The 21430-nt window shown below is 35.5% G+C and overlaps 1 protein-coding gene across 1 annotated transcript in view; it reads left to right on the forward strand.

Annotated features, from left to right (window-relative positions):
• ARHGAP31 (Rho GTPase activating protein 31) overlaps nucleotides 1-21430 on the forward strand; it is a 162875-nt gene that overhangs the window by 99742 nt on the left and 41703 nt on the right. Inside the window, 2 exon segments of the mRNA XM_051985332.1 lie at nucleotides 15394-15496; nucleotides 18337-18481. Of these exon segments, the coding sequence (XP_051841292.1) occupies nucleotides 15394-15496; nucleotides 18337-18481 (248 nt within the window).

Below are 21430 nucleotides of genomic sequence, written 5' to 3' on the forward strand. Positions count from 1 at the left end.
CTATAGGCTAGGGGTTACTGCATCTCTGTGCATTTGAAACTGTCTTCTATACTCAGAACTCATCTTTCCCTACTGCAATGATGCTTGGTAGAAGCCTCTTTCTGGAGATTTCCTCAGTCCCTCCAAACTCAGCACAAATGGGTCCCTCCTCTTTCCTGATTTCCCCCAATTATTAGTGCTTTTCCCTCCACAAACTATCTTTATGTGACAACATAGATGTTGTAGCATTAGGAAAACAACTTATCCAACAGAGGAACTTAATAAATGTTTATTGAATTCAGAATTCATTTTTATTTTATTATTTTGAAGCATATCTGACATTGTTTTAGGCAGTATTTTCCAGATAGGCATTTTGCTTTGTTAGTATAATCATAGGCATCTGATGTCCTAGACAGTATCTTCATGTAATTCCCTCTGTTAATAAAATTTTTTAAAGTGTTAGTATTAATTAATAGCTTTTTATTAATAGTGGCATTATTCCAATACAAATGAGGTATTATAAGTGTACCCAACAGTTGCCTATATTTATTGAATATCTCCTTGTGTGAGAAGCTAGATGGTTTGGTGGAAAGCATATTATACTTAATGACAAGAAAAACCTTAATTCCTTCCTATCTAACCTTAGACACATACCAGTTATGTGGCAGTGGGTAAAGGGTCTTTGCCTTATGTGGAAAAGGTTTATACAATGGAATGAATACTGTTTCCTGCCTTTCCCAGCCCTTTTTAGTTAAAAATCCCTTTCCTCTTTTAATTAATTTTTAATTTTTTTAAACAATTTTTTGGGTTTTTTAAACAATGTATTCTTTTTTTTTTAACAATTTAAAAAAAATTTTTAAAACAATTTTATTAAACAATTTATTCTTTACATAGCTCATTTATACTTATTTAATTTTTGTCTCCCCCCCAATGGATTATGAACTCCTTGCTGTCTTTTGTTTCTTTTTGTATCCCTGTCACTTAGTACAGTGCCTGCCATGTAGTTGTTTATTGATTGACTAATTGACATCAAGGGACCAGGATTCAAAAATACCTTTGGGGCATACTATTTCTATGACTTTAGGCAAGTCCCCTAGTTTCCCTCAGTTTTCCTCTTCTGTAAAATAAAAAAGAGTTGGACTAATTCTTCTCTGAGGATTTTTCTAGATCTTAATCTATCTTCCTATGGTCTCAGTTTTCTCATCTATAAAATGAAAATAATAATGCTAGAACAGCTTCTTTATAGGCCTCTTATATATATAAAACCTTGCTTGACTCAGTTTCCTCATCTATAAAATGAGCTGGAGAAGGAAATGGCAAACCACTCCATTGTCTTTGCCAAGAAAACCCTGAATGGGGTCATAGAGTGTTAACATAATTGAACAACAACAAACACTTTGAGGGCAGAGACTTTTTTGATTTTATTTGTATCCTCAGTGCCTGTCACATGACTAGTAATGCCTGAGGTCAGATTTGAACTTTCAAAAATTGCTCCAGGTCTGGCATTCTATCCACCTTACCATCTAGTGGCCTGGCACATAGTGGGCACTTTATAAATACTCCTTGACTTTTATGCTTCTGTTCAACAGAATGGGAGCTCTTTGAGCACAAGGGTGATCTGCAATTTCATCTTTGGTTTTTAAAGCCCAGAACCTATGATAAGGTTTGGGATATAGTGGACATTTAGGGTTAGTACCAATCCTGGGCAGCACTGAGAATGGGGCAACATTCGGGAACTGTACCCCGTCCCCCCCTTTCTCTGTCTGTGCCTCTCTGATGAATCATCTTCATTTTACCTTCCCCTCAGGCTCCCATTTATTAGCTGTTAACTCATCAGATGGCAAGAGTAACACCTTTTAATACATTTTAATGGGAAACTCTTGAGAACCCAAGGGAATGATTGTGTGATGATGGAATTTGAGGCACCCTAACAAGCTTCCTTCTTCATGCCCTCAGACCCCATCTAATACACTGCTGCTGCTATGCTTCTTCCTCTCCAATCCCCATCCTACCTTTAACAACAATATTAGCAATTATTTATATAACACTTTAAGATGTACAAAGTACTTTACAAATATAATGTCATTTGATCCTCACTAGGACCCTGTTTTACCCCTATTTTGCAGATGAAGCAACTGAGACATAGAGAAGTCTATGAAAAAGACTTTGAAGTAGGAATTGAGTTGAATTAAGGTCTTCCTGATTTTATCCACTATCTCACTTCACTACTTCTGCTCTGGAAATTGTTCTGGCTTGTCCCTCTTTTTAGAATGGAAGTGCTTTGAAAACAGACTGTTTTAAAAATCAGTCCTACTAGTGATGAGAAAATTTATGGCAAAGGTGTTTGAGCTAGAGGGAGGGAGAAAAGGGAAGAGAGAGAGAGGAGGAGGAGAGAGATTATTATATAACTTTACAACCTGTTAAGTTCAAAAGTTTGTCATAAGGGTGTTACAAGAAAAAAGCTTATTTATGTAGTCACCTTCAGAGCTCATGGCAGTGACAACTGAAATAAATCTTATGTATCAATTCCTTCCTTCCTTCCTTCTTCCTTCCTTCCTTCCTTCCTTCCTTCCTTCCTTCCTTCCTTCCTTCCTTCCTTCCTTCCTTCCTTCCTTCCTTCCTTCCTTCCTTCCTTCCTTCCTCCCCAACCCCTCTCTTTCTTTCTGTCTCTATCCATCTGATTATTATTGCCTGGACACAAGTTCCAACTGAATTATTATTGTATCTTTCTCTCATATTTATTGGATACTTTTTATACACTCTGTTCTTTCCCTTTCACTCTCTCTTTAAGCAATGGGCCGTTTGAATAAAAAGAATGTGCTTATTTTCAAATGGCTACCTGAGGGGAAAGAATTGCTTCATGTGTACAGTACTTTCATTTTTTATGTGGGTAGGAACTTTTGCTGCCAGAAAGTTTCCCTATTCTAGGTTTTGCTGGTGGTAACTTTGCTTTATCATTTAATCAAGTTCAAGAAGAGAGAAGAAGAGCTGTATCAGTTTGTGCTAGATCCGGTTGCTTTAGGCCACCCACTTGGATAGGCTACCACCTAAGTATAGGATTTGGTTGAGGAAAGAGTAGGGGAGTGGCCTTGATTAATATGCCCACAGGTCTATTTATTTAACACTTCGTAGGTTCTTTCAACTGGGTTTTTCTTTTGCAGGGGGAGGGGAGGGGGGGGAGGAGAGAGGAGGGGAGAAAGAGGGGAAAGAGGAAGCTATAGCTGAAATTGAGAATCTCATAGACTTCCTCCTAGAAGAATAGGATCCCCAATGGGCAAACTTCATCAGCTTGCTCACCTGTTTCAACTTCCTCACCTGGGAAGCTTGTTTTTTAAAAGAACCTTGATAACATGGAAGAGAAGTGCTTTGGAGAAACTGTGAAGTAGCAAGGACATTCTGTAGTTGATTCTAGCCACAATGTGATTGAGAAATTTCATTGACTGACTGGAGCTGCTGAAATTTTCAAAAAAGACCTAAATCAGCACTCTTTGCTCTTTTCACATCAGAGAAAGATTAGTGATCCTGGACACTCTGGCCAGTGAGAAACTATGTAATGAAGGGGTGGGAAATCCCCACGTAGTGAGTTGATTGTTAAACATTTATCAAGCACCCTCTATCATAATGCTATATCTAGGAGGACTCTAAAGGTCATATGGTCCTTTTTACATTAGGTTATTGGGACTTTTAAAAAAATTAAATGACTTATCCAAGGTCATAAAGCTAGTTAGAATTAAAGCTTGAATTAAGTGGAGCTCTCATGACTTCAATGCTCATTCTCTTCTCATACCTCACTTCTCTTTCTTACTTCCTCCTAATTACATAATTACATGCAAGTTGATATTGATATATGCAGTATTGTTTGGCTATGTATACATGGATGAGTATAAAATTTAAACTGTTTCAGAATTAATTTTTTGCCACTTGACAAATTTTTGCTTTAACCATTTAAAAAACAGCAAGTTTCTTTATATGTAGTCCAAAGATTGTAACTCAGAAATTTCCACGTAGACCATTACTATACCCTAGAAACACCTGGAACTGGAAAATTAATATAAATATATATTTGAATCATTGTTTAGACAAATTTCATCAAAAAGTATCCTTCTTCAGTCTCTTGCCTCCTATTCATTTTGTTTTATACAATTATAAACCTTATTCTGATAAGGATCTTTAGGCATCATCAATCTACCAAAGGTCTTCATGAAACAAAAGAAGTTAAGATACTTTGCTCCAAATTAAAGGAAGTGGTAATGAGAGAGGTTATAAGGATGGTTCTGAGGGAGAAGGTTTTTTAATATTCAGGCTTTAGGCATAGGAGAAGTAGGTTTTCTCTTTGTTGGGATTTGTAGGGTAAAGAATTCACTGGATACAGCTGACTGCTATAGCCCAACAAAATCCCACTTTCATGGAGGAAAGCTGGCCAAATGATCAGGGTGCAGTGGGCAGAGTTCTGGGTGGTTGAGGTAGCATGGGAGTAAGGAAGGTTTATAGCTGGACCACCAAAGAAATAAACAAGCAAACAAAATTGTTGCAATTAACAACAATTGAGTCCCTTTGGGGGCCCTGAGGTAGACTGAGGGCTTATGGACACTGTATTGTGACACAACATTATGGGAAAGTGAATTGTAGATGGTACCGTGGATAGAGTACCAGTCCTGAAGTCTGGCAAACCTGATTTCAAATCTGGTCTTGAATATTTAACACTTACTAGCTATGTGATAACTCCAATTATCTTGCAGGAAAAAAGAAAGAAAAGAAAAGAAAAGAAAGTGAGTTGGAGAAATGGCTTCTCAGTTGTTAGAGCATTGATGTCTGGAATTCAAATGCATACCTGCATGAAAGAATGTTGGTTTGGGGAATATTATTATGCTGCAATGAGGGCAAAAATGTAAATTAACAAGTATCAAAGATTTATGAACTCAGGTGTACTTTGGAGGACATTCTCATTTGTCTCAGCTCTTATACAACAGCCAGGAAAATTTGGAAGGAATATTGTGTATATATATGTACATATACGTATGTGTATATATGTATACATATATGTGTGTACATGTACGTTTATTAGTCAAAATCCCAATACTGTTTCTCCCTTTGTCAATGGCTCATTCATATATTATAGAAGAAAATTTTATTATTAAAATACATTTTCGTAGCTTTTGATTTTATATTGCCTAAATTTCTTACAATATCCCTTCAACTCTCCCCTCATAGAGAGCCATCCCACATAACAAAGAATTGTTTATAAAGAAAAAGGAGAGGGAGAAAAATCAGCAAAACTAATTGATTCATTGGAAAAAATCTGGGGAAAAAAACCATACAGTCATGGCAGAAATTAGGCAAGGACCCTCACTTAACACCACATACCAAGATAAGATCAAAATGGGTCCATGACCTAGGCATAAAGAACGAGATTATAAATAAATTAGAGGAACATAGGATAGTTTATCTCTCAAACTTGTGGAGGAGAAAGAAATTTGTGACCAGAGATGAACTAGAGACCATTACCGATCACAAAATAGAAAATTTTGATTATATCAAATTAAAAAGCCTTTGTACAAACAGAACGAATGCAAACAAGATTAGTAGGGAAGCAACAAACTGGGAAAACATCTTTACAATTAAAGGTTCTGATAAAGGCCTCATTTCCAAAATATATAGAGAACTGACTCAAATTTATAAAAAATCAAGCCATTCTCCAATTGATAAATGGTCAAAGGATATGAACAGACAATTTTCAGATGAAGAAATTGAAACTATTACCACTCACATGAAAGAGTGTTCCAAATCACTATTGATCAGAGAAATGCAAATTAAGACAACTCTGAGATATCACTACACACCTGTCAGATTGGCTAAGATGACAGGAAAAAATAATGATGAATGTTGGAGGGGATGTGGGAAAACGGGGACACTGATGCATTGTTAGTGGAGTTGTGAACGAATCCAGCCATTCTGGAGAGCAATCTGGAATTATGCCCAAAAAGTTATCAAACTGTGCTGGATCAAACCTTTGATCCAGCAGTGTTTCTATTGGGCTATATCCCAAAGAAATACTAAAGAAGGGAAAAGGACCTGTATGTGCCAAAATGTTTGTAGCAGCCCTGTTTGTAGTGGCTAGAAACTGGAAAATGAATGGATGCCCATCAATTGGAGAATGGCTGGGTAAATTGTGGTATATGAATGTTATGGAATATTATTGCTCTGTAAGGAATGACCAGCAGGATGAATACAGAGAGGCTTGGAGAGACCTACATGGGCTGATGCTAAGTGAGATGAGCAGAACCAGGAGATCATTATACACTTCGACAACGATATTGTATGAGGATGTATTCTGATGCAAGTGGATTTCTATGACAAAGAGACTTAACTGAGTTTCAATGGATAAATGATGGACAGAAACAGCTACACCCAAAGAAGGAACACTGGGAAATGAATGTGAACTATTTGCATTTTTGATTTTCTTCCCGAGTTATTTTTACCTTCTGAATCCAATTCTCCCTGTGCAACAGGAGAACTGTTCGGTTCTGCAAATATGTATTGTATCTAGGATATACTGCAACATATTTAACATATATAGGACTGCTTGCCATCTTGGGGGGGGGTGGAGGGAGGGAGGGGAAAAAAAAACGAAACATAAGCAAGTGCAAGGGATAATGTTGTAAAAAAAAATTATCCTGGCATGGATTCTGTCAATACAAAGTTATTATTAAATAAAATAAAATTTAAATAAAAAAAAAAACCATACAGTCCCTTCTTAACTTTCAAGGCGGTAATTTTCCTAGATAACTGTGGAAGTCAAAAATTCAAAGTTGATATAATAAACCTATGGGAAATGGGAGGAAGGGTAGATGGTCAGATTCCTTCAATTACCCAAAACTGTAATTTTTTGCTAGAAATGTTTGAAAATACTTTTCTGCATTTGATTGTTTATTAACAAAATAATAATTCTGGTAATAAGCACTTTTACTAATACAGTAAGCATGAAATAACTCATAAAATGCAGAGGAAAGGAGAGGCAATGGAAGAGACTGGAAAAGGTACCAGTAGTGACTTTAGAAGAACCCTAAGGTAAAAAAGGAAAAGGGGGAACTTATCATCTCTTATCTTTCTTTCTTTTCTGTAGTTGAACTTTTCCTGGATTCTACAAAGCATGATTATCAACTCCTTCCTTTTTTTCTCCTTCTCCTTCTTCATCACCATTCTGGAAGAATGGGGGGGAAGATCACAAAAGCATAGTTCTAAATCTGGAAGGAACTTTCAAAAGCCAACTCCTTCATTTTCAGAGCTAAGGAAATTGGGGCTTAAGAAAATTAAATTTTCCCAAAGTCACACACATAGTAAATGCCCAAGGAAGAATTTGAACCCATGTATGCTGATTTCAAACTGGTAATTTTTCACACAATTACCTGTATGTAGACTATTCTTTTCCCCTCCATTTCTGCCTATAGTAGAGTAGAAAGAGTATTCCTTGTCTAGATAACTGTGCAAACAAGAGTATGCACTCTAAAAAGAATATTATGTGCCCTGGGAAACATGAATAGCTCCTTTTGGCCCAGAGTATAATAATGTATTTCCTTGCAACCACTCCACAAAAATTTTACTAACCCAAATTCTTACTTTTTTAAACTTATAAACATACGCACAATTTTTTTTTTTTTTACTCTTTTTTTCCTCCTTCCTTTGCTGTCATTTCTCTTGTACTCCACTATCTTTCCACTCAAGGCTGAAAAAAGCAGAAGTGTTCTATGGCAGATAACTCAGATATTTTATTTGTCTGAAAGAGACTGAGGTGGAAAAGACTGCCAAAACATAAGTGAGGAGGGGAGGAGGAAGGGGTGAGATATGAGCTGGAAAGGAAGGTTGGTGCCAGGCTGTGGAGAGCCTTCAGGTAACATTAAGGTCCTTATCCCGAGGCACTTCTGTTTAGTGGGCTATTTGGTGGAAACACTTTTATAAGTAAACCTGATTTTGCAATTCAAAATTCTTGAATAGTTTATCTCCAGTTATTTCATTTATGAGAAAAAAGGCAGCTACAGACATAATTCTGTTTCTTTGTATAAGTGTTGCCCATGCTTGCTCCCATTCTATTTATGAAAAGATCTTTATTGTCCTTTTTATCGTAGAAATTTCAAAAGATAAACATGACCAAATTTTCTTTTCCATATATCTGAGGCAAAACACTTTGTTTTGTTGTTGGATAATACCATACCTTGAATGCCTGGCTATAGATTTTGTCCTATATTCAATCCAGTGAAAAAGGACAGCATGAGAAACTTTTAGGGTGGAGAAGTGTAAGAGAATGAGGAGAGGAATGTGTGGCTGAACTAAAGCAAACTTCAACTACCACATTTCCTATTTTTAATGGTTCCTTATTTATTTATTGGGTGGTTCTTCATATGAATTTTACTTGGACTTCCATTGACAAACACAGGTGAAGGAAATAAGTAAAATTAACGAGTAAAGCTGAAAATACAATAAGAAATAATAATTTTTACATGTGCAATCATGTAAAAATATTTCCATATTAGTCATATTGTGAAAAAAGAAATAGAATGAGACAGAAAGAGAGAAGAGAGAGAGAGAGAGAGAGAGAGAGAGAGAGAGAGAGAGAGAGAGAGAGAGAGAGAGAATAGTTGTTTTGATCTGCATTCAAACTCCATAGTTCTTTCTCTGAATGTGGATAGAATTTTTTGTAATGAGTCTTTTGCATTGTCTTATATCATTGTATTTCTGAGAAGAGCTAAGTTTATCATAGTTGATTGTTGCAAAATGTTTCTGTTAGTTGTGTGCAGTGTTCTTCTGGTTCTGTACACTTCATTCATGTAAGTCTTTCCAGGTTTTTCTGAAATCTGCTTGCTCATCATTTCTTATAGTACAATAGCATTCCATTACATTCATATACTTCAACTTGTTCAGTCACTCAATTGATGGGCATTTCTTAATTTATAATTCTTTGTCACTACAAAAAGAGCTGTTATCAATATTTTTATACTTGTATGTTTTTTCTTCCTTCCTTCCTTCCTTCCTTCCTTCCTTCCTTCCTTCCTTCCTTCCTTCCTTCCTTCCTTCCTTCCTTCCTTCTTTCTTCCTTCCTTCCTACAAGTATTTTCCCCTTTTTTATGCTTTCTTTGGAAACAGATCTAGTAGTAGTAGTGCTGGATCAAAGGGTATGTACAGTTGATTGTCTTTTTGGCATAGTTCCAAATTGCTCTTCAGAATGGTTGGATCAATTCACAACTCTGACAATAAAGCATCAATGTCCCAAAGCAATAATAAACTTTTATATATTTGTACTTTCAGTTATTTGCCAGTCATTAACTCTAGTCTATTCCCAAGTGATATACAAATTGACTTTCATATGTTAATGTCTATAGTACAGTAGAAAGAGCAATTAGTTTGGAGTTGAAAGACCTGGGTTCAAACATTATCTGTGTGCATTTGAAGAAATCTCTTTAGGTTCTGCTCTCATCTGAAAAATGGTCTAGATGGAAGCCTCAGCCCTCTTTCAATACCAGAGATATGGTTCCATGATCCCTTTACTTCTCTGATTCTTAAGAAGTATGCAGGTGGCACCTAGACCTGGTGTCAGGAAGTTCAAATCCTGTCCCAAATACTTTCTAGGTTGCTCTTTCTATCTTCATTCAAGAAAAGATCTTTTTTTTTTTTTTTTTTACTACAAATTTCAAAAGATAAACATGATCCTAGAAAAATTACTCTAAATATCAATTTTCTCATCTGTAAAAAGGGGATGATAATAGCACATATGTTTAAAGATTCCTGTGAGGATCAAATGAGAACAATTGTAAACTGCTTTGCAAATCTTCAAGGGCTATGTAAGTAAATATTTATATCGCCATTGTTATGTCAATCAAAATCTTTCTTTTTCTTTTTTTCTTCCTTCCTTCCTTCCTTCCTTCCTTCCTTCCTTCCTTCCTTCCTTCCTTCCTTCCTTCCTTCCTTCCCTCCTTCCTTCCTTCCTTTCTTCCTTCCTTCCTTTCTTTCTTCCTTTCTTTTTTCACTGAGGCAAGGGGTTAAGTGACTTGACCAAGGTCACACAGCTAGGAAGTATTAAGTGTCTAAGACCAAATTTGAATTCAACTCCTCTCGACTTCAGGGCTGGTGCTCTATCCACTGCACCAACTAGCCGCCTCTCTTTGATTTCTTTATGGTACAACAGTACTGCAATATATTCATATATCTTTAATTTATTAATAATAATTGATTGATACCAATTGATTGATACTTAGTTTATTCCTGGTTTTGTTATTGTTGTTGTTGGTGGTGGTCTTCCAATGTCACTCTCAATATCTTGGGCTCCAATAGGTCTTTTTTTTTTGTTTGTTTCCTGACAAAGTTTAAGATTGACTTTTAGCATCAAGGGCAAGTCTGACCTATGAGGAAGGAATGGTTTCCGTAGAAAGAACTCTTTGAGATCCAGAGTCAGAAGACTTGTTTTTCTTTGAGACCCTTCTTTTTTGCAATGAAGAACTTTCCTGGATAAACTGTAACATTCCTTCCAGATAAAAATTCTATGAAGAGGAAGGGCATGTGGTGGGGTGGACAAAGTAGAATAGGCCAACAAGACTGAGAGCTGGTACATTCAAAAGAGAAGCAGCAGCAGTTGCTCTAAAAAGAAAAGCTGGTCCCAGATGGGAGGGCTCAAGGAGAATGAAAGTTTATACTTCTGGGCCTTTTCTGCCACAAACCACAGGAGGTGCTCTCTGAATTAAGGAAGGCAGTTCTCCAAATGTAAATGTAAAAGTGGGTTGAGTTGCACGCTATCAGTATTTTGGATTGGGTTTGTTTTTGTTTTTGTTTTTTTTGTATGAGGGAAAAAAAATTCTAAGCCTCAGACAATGGTTTGTTTATTTCAAATGCTATTGGATAAAACAAAATTCCAGTACAACAAATTTGCTTGGAATGCCTAGTAGGGTGTTTTTTAATGGGATTCACCTTGCAATCAAACTTTGGCTCTATTTTACTTTAAATAGCTCTTGTGTCAGAAACTCTTACTATAGCATGGAACCAGGTTTAATTTGGAGGATTTCATTCCCCTTCTCATGGTTCATAATAAGCCTTTGCCCAGAAAACCTGGGAAAGTTACCAATTTGTACCACATCTATGCACTTAAAAACATATCATTGAATTTGCCATGACACAAAAGGAGTCAATACATCTTGTTGTTTTTCCAACAATATATGCATTGAAGGAAAGAAAAAAAAAAAAAACACTCCGGTTGCATCCAAAGCTGCATGCAATAATTTTCTGCTAAAATGAGTGTCCCCAAAATGGTTTTTGATGCTATAGCCATTCAACAACAGAAGGTTAGAATTTGGGAGGCTATAGCCTACTGGTTCTTCAACCAGAGAGCTTGAGTTCAATCTTGTCTTTTAGTATTTACTGTGTGTAACATTGGACAAGTCACTTAACTTCCTTTTTCCTCACTTTCCTCACCTTACACCAACAATCAGAATGGGGAGTCACAAAACTTAAAATAATTCAATGCAATGACAGTTCAAACTAATCAGGAACTACATTCTTTTTTGAAACAGGAAGAAAGGAATAGAATAACACAGAACTTACGACCAACTCTCATAGAGTATCCATTGTTTGGCACGTACCCTTATCCACAAATTGATGATGGTTGTCATGTTTAAGGTCAACCTTTTGTATACCCATTCACTTAATATTATAGTTGTAAACAAGGAATGTTTTTCCCCCCTTAAAAAAAAATTCTATGATGTGCCTAGACTAAATTTGATCCTTGGCACTATAATTTAAAAAATGGGGGATCTTTGGGTCAAAATAGTCTTGCCATGTTCCTTTTCAGGTCTTAGCTTAGATTGTTCAGAATGGGTGCATTGTAACATGTATTCCACTTGTATGGCATTTACGTATTGCCTTTTCCCCTTGGCATGGTCTAAGTAAAGAGATTTGAAGAACTGGTAGCATTCCTAATATAGAGGAAAGAATTGGTCCTCCTTGGTTATTTAATTATTACTATTTGAACAAAATTGGGTACAAGAGTTCTAGTAGTTTATGTACTAAAGTCAAAGTCAATTCACGGTCAGCATATATACAGGGAGTGAATTTTCCTGTTTCTTTTAAAGTTAACTGAGCACTAGTTGATAATAATGGTAGCTGATAATGGTCTTTTCTTTTATAAAGGCAAATATAGTAACTGCATCATCATCATTATAGTTGCTAATAATGTATTGCTGATTTTATCTGACCACTTCTTTGGTGGTGGTGGTGGGATAGGGGGAAAAAAGCAGTTCTATGGCCTGATTAAGTCTTAAATTGTTTCTTCTTGTGTGACATGCCTCATGAGCTCCCTGTAGTCTTGAGAACACTTGGACAGCACTCAAAGTATAATTCACGTATTACTGCACTGACTCATATCAAAACATCCCAAGGGCAAGTCAGTGGTAGAGCCAAAAAATCAAAGACTCCCAGAATTGGAAGGGACTTTAGAGGTCATAGAGACTAGTCCATACCTTAATAATTGAATTGGTCCCAATACTCCAGGTCTTATTTCAAAAGCAAACTAGGTGGCTCACTGGATAGAACACCAGTTCTAGAGTGAGGACTCTCTGAAAACAAATTCAGCTTCAAATATTTACTGGCTGTGTGACCAATAGATTATGTTCTTACTGTTATAAACATAAGTAGAAAAAAAGATCAACGGGGAAGGGGGGAAGTGTTTTTAGAATTTAAATGCATTGTCAGTATACTGGCAGTATACTCTAAAAAACAGGAGGCTACTCCCCATTAATTAATTAGTTAAATGTTAGTTAATTAATATTGTTTGAGAATATAGTCATAGCAAGGTACTGAAAAATGAGTAGAAGAAATGAGCAGAAAAATGATTTCAGAAAGTCCTAGAGAGACTTACATGAACTGATGCCAAATGAACTGACTAGAACCAAGACAATATTGTACAGAGCAATAAGATTATGTGATGATCAACTGTGATAGACTTGGCTCTTTTCAGCAATGAGCTGATTCAGGCCAGTTCTAATAGACTTGTGATGGAGAGAGAGCCACCTGCATCTAGAGAGAGGACTGTGGGAACTGAGTGTAGATCACAGCATAGTATCTTCCCTTTTTAGTTGCTGTTATTTGCTTGCATTTTGATTTTTTTCTCATTTTTTTTCCTTTTTGATCTAATTTTTCTTGTGGAGCATGATAATTGTGAAAATATGTATGGAAGAATTGCACACGTTTAACATATATTGGATTATTTGCCATCTAGGGGAGGAGGTGGGGGAAAGAGAGGGAGAAAAAAATTAGAACAAAAGTTTGTGCAAGGGTGAATGTTGAAAATTATGCATATGTTTTGAAAATAAAAAGCTTTATACAAAATAAAAATAAAATAAAACTGTTTAAAAAGAGGGGGGAGAAGAGGGGAGGGAGAGAGAGAGAGAGAGAGTTGTTCAATTGTTTTTCAATTATATTTGACTTCGTGATCCCATTGGGGATTTTCTTGTCATTTCCTTCATATTATATGCAAGAGGTATGTGTGTAATAGAGAGACAGAGAGTTGTTCAATTGTTTTTCAGTCATGTCTGATATTTTGTGATGCCTTTGGGAGTTTTCTTGGCAAAGAACTGGAGGGGTTTGCCATTCTCTTCTCCAGTTCATTTTATAGATGGGGAAACTGAGGCAAACAAGGTCAAATGACTTGCCCAGGGTCACTCAACTAGCAAGTGTCTAAAGCCAGATTTGAATTCAAGTCTTCCTGACTCTGAGCTTGGTAATCTGTGGGGTTTTTTAAGTCAACAAGTAGCTCCCCCAAATTCTAATGTACACTTGAGTAGCCCTTTTCCATTGGAGCTTGATACCATTTGTTTACAAAATTAACAAAACATAAATCAAGCCCTGGTTTGTAGCTCGATGATTTTTGATATGTCATTGCTCACTAAAAAGTTAACAATTGACTGGCTTCATTATATCCTGACTAGAACTAATTTTCCAACCATTGCTTATGCTACTGTACCACATTTTTTCTTTATTATAAGGCAGAGTACGAATTTAAGGACTTAAGCTGAACATAATAAGCTATAAGGGATAAAAAGAAAAGGGAGAAGAAAGGGAATATAAAAAAAATAAGCATTTCTGTAGCACCTACTATGTGCTGGGCACAATGCTAAGCACTTTTATAAATATTATCTCTTTTTGATCCTACAGTAGCAGAAAGAGGCCTGGACTTGGGAATTAGAATATCTGAATTCAAATTTTAGCTCTCTGACCTTCCATAAGTCATTTAAATTAGCCAAGTAAACTTTGTATCTTCATCTGTGGAATGGGGATAATAATGTGTGTCCTACTATATCTTATACGGTAGAGTTACAAAAGTCCAATTACTAATGTCAGTAAAGTGCTTTGTAATAGTAAAGGAAGGGATGTGCTGAAGCCAGCAAAAACAGGCTGGAGCCGATTTACCCTTGGAACTCAGCCAGTACAACAAATCAAGGCTTGATTTATGGTTTTGTTGATTGTCTAGACTTAAAAAAATGATGGAGAAAATGTTAACAGTACAGATTAGATTTAAACTTATTTCATGCATATATGTCCCCTCCAGAAGGCTGGTTGTTAAATATTTACTAGCACACCTCTGGAAAGCATTATAAAAACAGAATATGGAAGCAGCTTCAGCCATCACCCTGGCTACAGTTGCCATCACTTTAAGCAGTGAAACTAGTGACAAAACTCACTGAGGTATCTCCAAACTTCTGCCCTAGATTAAGGTTCAAGACTGTACATTCTTCAAGTACAGAGGTAGAACTGTTATGTAAAGACAGACCAGCCTATCTGGCCCTTAGTCCCTGCCATAAGATAGTGAGCAAGAGGGAAATAATAAGGTCATTTCTGTCACTTTGGCATGGTCAGTAAAGATGTTAATTGATTAAGATTTGACACATATGGGGCAGGTAGGTAATGCAGTGGAGAAAGCACCAGCCCTGAAGTCAGGAGGATCTGAGTTCAAATCTGTCTCAGACACTTCCCAGCTGTGTGACCCTGGGCAAGCCACTTAACCTCAATTGCCTCAGGGAACAAAAAAAAAAAAAAAGATTTAACACATTCTTTTTCTTTTAAACCAATTATTTTCTCCCCTGCAAATACACATACACTGTTACCATTTGGAGAATGTCAGGTCTTAGATCTGACAAATGATCCTTTTTTAAGCAGTGAAATGTGTTCTTATGTTTGTTTGTTTGTTTTTTTAATATTAGCACTTTGCTTTTGAAACCTATAAAAACGTCATGACCCATAACTTAAATCACTTACGGTTTACAGTGATTGCTTTCAACACTTGTACATTTTTTTTAGAAGATAACATGGATTTAAAAAGCATTGCAAAAGACTATAAAGTTCATATCTAATGTGTTTCTTTTTTTTTTCTTTATGTAGTTCCCTATGTACTGAGGAGTTGTGCAGAATTTATTGAGACTCATGGCATTGTGGATGGAATCTATCGACTTTCAGGAGTAACATCAAATATCCAAAAACTAAGGTATTTTATTTATATCCTAGCTTATGGTAGAGCCATAACTGACCCCTCCCAAAGTGATGAATGCATTCAGGTTCTCTTGGGGAAAAGAATTCCAAGGGTGATTATGGTTCTTTCAATCAAGAGTTTCTTTATCAAGTCTAATATAAATATTTCCAATAAAATTACTAGAAGAATTTATTCTTATTCTCTGGATTCCTGATGGTTACATTTGATTTCAGTAAAATCAGTAGGAACAACTAGAATTATTTCCCCCAACAACAATAAACTTTTGCTTTTTATATAACATCAACATTTATTCTTTTTAAAAATAATATCTTTTTGTTCCCTAAATACATACAACCTTTTCAATATTCATCTTAGCAAAACTTTGTGTTCTAAATTTTTCTTCTCTACCCTTCTTCTTCCCGCCACCCCCCATCTCTTTGCCCTCCCCAAGATAGCAATCGATCTGATTTGGTTAAACATAACACTATGTGTTCTAAATTTTTCTTCTCTACCCTTCTTCTTCCCGCCACCCCCCATCTCTTTGCCCTCCCCAAGATAGCAATTGATCTGATTTGGTTAAACATAACACTTATTCTTAATGACTCTCTAGAAAACTCCATCATGGAACTAAGTCCTTGGAATTCAAATAGCAATAAAAAGTTTATAAGTGAACTGAAGTCTTCCCCTAATTTTCTTGTACTTGTAATGATAGACTCTACATCAAAGACAGATAAGATTTCATTTTGAGGAAGGGTAACTGAACAATCATCTTCAAAAAAATTTTATTTCACCTAGTTCATTGTAACAGTGAATAATGATTTGGCTCTTTTATAATTATGGCTAATTGAACAGATACTTGTCAAATTATTGATTAGTGAATTGAATGATGAAAACATCACTTTTATATATTTTGGAAACTATTCTTTAATATTAAAATATTTAAATATTCTTTAATTCTTCAACTTAAATTAATGTTTAATTTAGTTAAACATATGGTTTTAGACTACTTTTTTAGGCTACTTTACCCATAAATAAAAGAATTGCCAACTCAAAATTAGAGATTCTTTTAGTAAAGCTAATATGAAAATACATATAAATTATTCATGTAATTAATCATCTATTTACTTAACCATAAACTGGGGGGGGGGGGGGAGAGGAGGGAGACAAGCTTTCCAACCTTTTCATTTTCCAAATGATTTCTTTACTTAGAATAAAATAATAAAAGAACTTTTTTTCTATAGCAAAGACATTATTGTTGAAAGCTGGATTATTGATTCCAAAGACTCTGTTTTCAGGAGCTTGAGAGATTTACATTAGATGACTGGTTTTAACTTTATTCAAACATTCATCAACAATAATGTATTTTTGCTGGTTGCTCATGTCATAACCAGTTCTTCAGCAGTTAGGGATTGACCCTGTACTAAACAGTAAGATTATTGGCAAGAAATGAACTAACAAGAATGTTGGCAAGAAATTGAGCTGGCAAGAATGTTGGCAAGAAAATCTAGTTGCTTGAAAAATCTAGTTACATTTTTTTAAATGCCTATAAATTAAATTGGTTGTTGCATTTTTCCCTTTTCAAGGTCTTAGTTCCTTCCAAATTTTAACAGCATCAGAAATGTCATAGCATTATGTTCAAGGTTTTGGAAACATACTTCAGGATGGTCAGCATGCCCTGTATGATTGTTTTTTGTTTTGTTTTGTTTTGTTTTTTAGCATATCTTAGCATCTTTTAGGATTATTATCTTGTGAGTTTCATCTATTTTGTCAAAAATCTAATCTTGTTCTGTTTTAAAACTCAAAGTTCTTATCATATAATTGGGAATTTAACTTCTAGTCATGTACCATTTTGAGACAATATGACTTGTTTTAGAGACTCAATGAATTTATCATGATAGGGCATAGAAGATATTAAGGATCCTTTTATTCCCAGTAACCAGAGCTTCTATCTAGATGCTGAGAGTTAGAAGATTCTGAGATGCACTGCGTATTAGGAATAGAGAACCAGCTTCAAAGCCATAGCGACTGGTTTTGAGGCCCTGGTCAATATTGATTTAACCCTTCAATCTTCTAGGCAACTCTCAAAGTTTAAGTTGAAAAAAAGATACTGAACTTATATTGGACAAGGGAATTTCCTCTAATGGTCCATATACTAATGAAATCACAGGTCCTATTCCTATCTCTACTTATCTGAATTGCTTACTTTTAGTTCTTAGGTTGAATTTGTGATATCTGATTCACTCTATTTTCTCCTTCTCCCCTCTCTCTGCCTCCTATTCTTCCTTTTCCCCTTTCTTCCCCCTCCCTTCCTACTTCTTTTCCCTCTTCCCTTCCCTCATCTCCTCTTCCTTATTCCTTTCCCTTTCCCCTTCATGTTTCTCTTCTTTCCCTTTACTCCCCTCCTTTCAGCTGTTTTTCTCTTTCTTTTCTCTTTTCCTCTCTCTCTTTCTTCCTCCTTTTTTTCTTCCTTTTCTTCTCCATGCCTTCTTCCTTCCCTCTGGAGCTTATTTGGAACATGTTATTAAAAATTAAGTTTTTAATGTTCATGCTAAACAAATTGTTTTCATCCCTATCAGTTACATTGAGAGATTAGAGATAGAATAGTCTATGAGAAACTCATTACTAAGTGATTGTATGACCTTCAAACTGCTGAAGTTGATTTGGGGGAGTATCTTCCCACAACCTTTCCCTCAAAGTTTTGCCTAGAATAGAGGATCTTGGATGGGGAGGAGGTCAAGGTTAAAAGTACAGTTAGATCAACCATTCCAAGTTGGTTACACTTTTATTCTGTCTGCTCCTGATAGATCTAATTTGTGTTCTTCAGTACTGTTATGTCTCTGTCTGTGTTGTTTCAGGCAAGAGTTTGGCTCAGATCAATGTCCAGATCTGACAAGGGAAGTTTACCTTCAGGACATTCACTGTGTTGGCTCCCTTTGTAAGCTGTACTTTAGGGAGCTGCCCAACCCTCTTCTCACTTATGAGCTCTACGAGAAATTCACGGTGAGCTTTTCTTCTTCTGTTACAGGAGGTGGGTGGGTAGTGTACATGGGTATTCAGAGAAAGAGGTAATAGCTCTCTTCTCCTTTCAGTTTTGAATCTCAGATCATAGGTTTTTTTTTTTGTGAAGTGGGAAGAAATGATTCATTGATCCAATCTCATAACTGGAGACTAATTGTTATTATTATTGTAGATCCTCAAAAAATGTTAGTTATTCCATTTATACTTATCTATGGGGATAGTGGTATTTGCTAATTTTTTTTCTTCCTTGTAGTTTGCTTATTTTCTTTTGGGACTGAAGAAAGAGAAAAGAAGGAGATTGGGGAGAATGAAGAAAGTGGATGGTTAAACAAGAATAAAGAAGAAGGGAACAAGGGAGAATAGCCATGCAGTCTAGGCTTGTATGGAGAAAAGATGTTAGCAGAACATGTGGTCAGCTGGCAAATAGCAAATAAACAAGGGTTAACTACAAGAAAAGATGTCAAAAGAATGTTTTTTTAAAGACTAAATAAAATGAACAAGTTTGATACTGAGAAAGCTTTGAGAAAATGCACCTCCTTTACATAGGTGAGGGACTATGAATATGGAATTTAGCTTAGTAAATTATTATATAAGACTGATAAATAATTTTGCTAAAATGCTTTTTTTTGTCTTTCTTTTCTTAAAAAAAAATTAGCTTTTGGGGAAGTAGAGGAAAGAGAGGTAGTCAGAAAGGAAATTCATGTTAAACAAAATATATTAATAAAAGTAAGATTTATTAAAAGCCCAGCTTCAAACTTGGGCTTTTTTTTTGCCTTTGCCTTAGTGTCCTATTGGACTAGTTCTTACTTTTCAATCTCAGAAAGCAATCTTGACTTCGGCCCAAGGGCTTTTGTCACTTTTTATTCTAAGATTCTTTTAGCCCAAACTGAAACCTGAAAAGGCTCCTGAAACTTCTGACGTCTATATCTATATGACTCCCTCAGTTTAGGGATCTCTTACATGTAAACTTTTATTATCTTTCCCCATCCTCAGGTTATTTTCCCACTACCCACCAACTGCTTTCACTTACTCCAGGCTATGTGTACTTTTTCTTGTGTTTATTAAATAAGGAAAAGGTGTAACTATACACATTTAAAAGCAATATGCAGGATAATGTATATAGTCTATACCATTCCATGACCTCAACTTTTCATAAATTATCCTATCCTGATTCTATAATAGCCAAGAATGATGTCAACTGCATCTACCAGATGAATATGGCTTTACTTCAGAGAATTGCCTCCTCACCCTCAAAACAAATTAGATTTTCCCATGTGGGAAAGAGTTTATTGATTGATTAGTACAATTTCCCAATCTCAGGCTCAGTTTTAGCCAATCTGGCAGCTTTCTAATAATGGATCTTCTCATTCAAATCCAAAATATTATGCAATTCTTGACTTCATTTCTTCATTCTTCCCCTCTCCAAACAAGGAAAAAGCAAAGATATACAAACAGATAGATTCTCTTTTAATTTAAAAAGTATATTTTTTAGGTTTTTTTCCCCCAAGTTAAAACAATTTTAAACTTTTTCCCCTTTTTTTCTTTCTTTCTTTCTTGCTGAGGCAGTTGAGGTTAAGTGACTTGCCAAGGGTCACACAGCCAGGAAGTATTAAGTGTCTGAGGTCAGATTTGAACTCAAATCCTCTTGATTTCAGGACTGGTGCTCTATCCACTACACCAACTAGCTGCCCCAATTTTTAACTTTAAAAAAAAAAAAAAATTTGAGTTCCAAAATTCTATTCCTTCCTCCTTTCCTCCCCAGCAATACAATAAAGTTATATATGTGTGATTATATTAAAAATTACCATATTCATTTTGTATAAGCATTCTGGAATAAAAAAAAAGAGGAGAAAGGAAGCGAAAAAGAGCATGTGTCAGTCTATATTCAGACAATATCAGTTTTTTCTTTAGAGGTGGATAGAGTGCTTCATCATTATGGTATTATCCTTTATGTGTAAATCAAAACAGGTACAATAGCTAAGTTCCTATCATCTTATAATTGAGAGTCAGCACAACACACTGTTCTCCCTCATTCCTATTTCTCCTTTCCAAATTACTGAATACAAAGTTAAATAATATTGGGATTGGGAGACAGGTGTGGCTAATGGAAACCAAGATCTTAAATTTAGTCACAGAGACATACTCTGGGTTTAGGGATCTGAGGCCTTTATTCACTAAAGAGAAAAGAAGATTTCCCCTCCTCCATACCATTGGCTCTTTATAAAGCCTTGAAGCAAAGAAGACCTGGACTCTCTGTCACATAATTGGCTATGTGATCCTAAACAAATCACAATCTTTTTTTTTTTCTTTCCATTTAAAAAAATTATTTTCCTCAGTTACATGGTTTTTTGTTATATATGTATATTCATTTAAAAACATATTTCCATATGAATCATATTGGGAGAGAAAAATCAGATCAAAAGGGAAATGCCACAAGGAAAAAAAAACAGAAGAAAAAAAGTGAACATAGCATGTATTGATTTACATTCAGTTTCCATAGTTATTTTTCTGGATGCAGATAGTGTTTTCCATCCAAAGTTTATTAGGATTGCCTTGGATCATTGAAACACTGAAAAGAACCAAGTCTGTCATAGTTGATCATCATCACACAATCTTGCTATTGCTGTATACAATATTTTGCTAGTTTTGCTTGTTTTACTCAGCATCAGTGCATGTAAATCTTTCTAGGCCATTCTAAAATCAGCCAGTTCATCATTTTTTATAGAACATTAGTATTCCATTACTTTCATATATCATAACTTCCCCATTTGATAGGTATCTACTTATTTTTCAGTTCTTTGCCACACAAAAAATGCTGCTACCAAGTATTTTTGCACATGAAATCAGAACCTTAGCCTCTATTTCCCCCTCTGTAAAGTGAGGATATTGGATCCAATGGCCTCTAAGTTTTCTTCTAGCTCTGAATCTAGG

Source organism: Antechinus flavipes, chromosome 3 (genome assembly GCF_016432865.1).
Source record: "Antechinus flavipes isolate AdamAnt ecotype Samford, QLD, Australia chromosome 3, AdamAnt_v2, whole genome shotgun sequence".
NCBI lineage: Eukaryota > Metazoa > Chordata > Mammalia > Dasyuromorphia > Dasyuridae > Antechinus > Antechinus flavipes.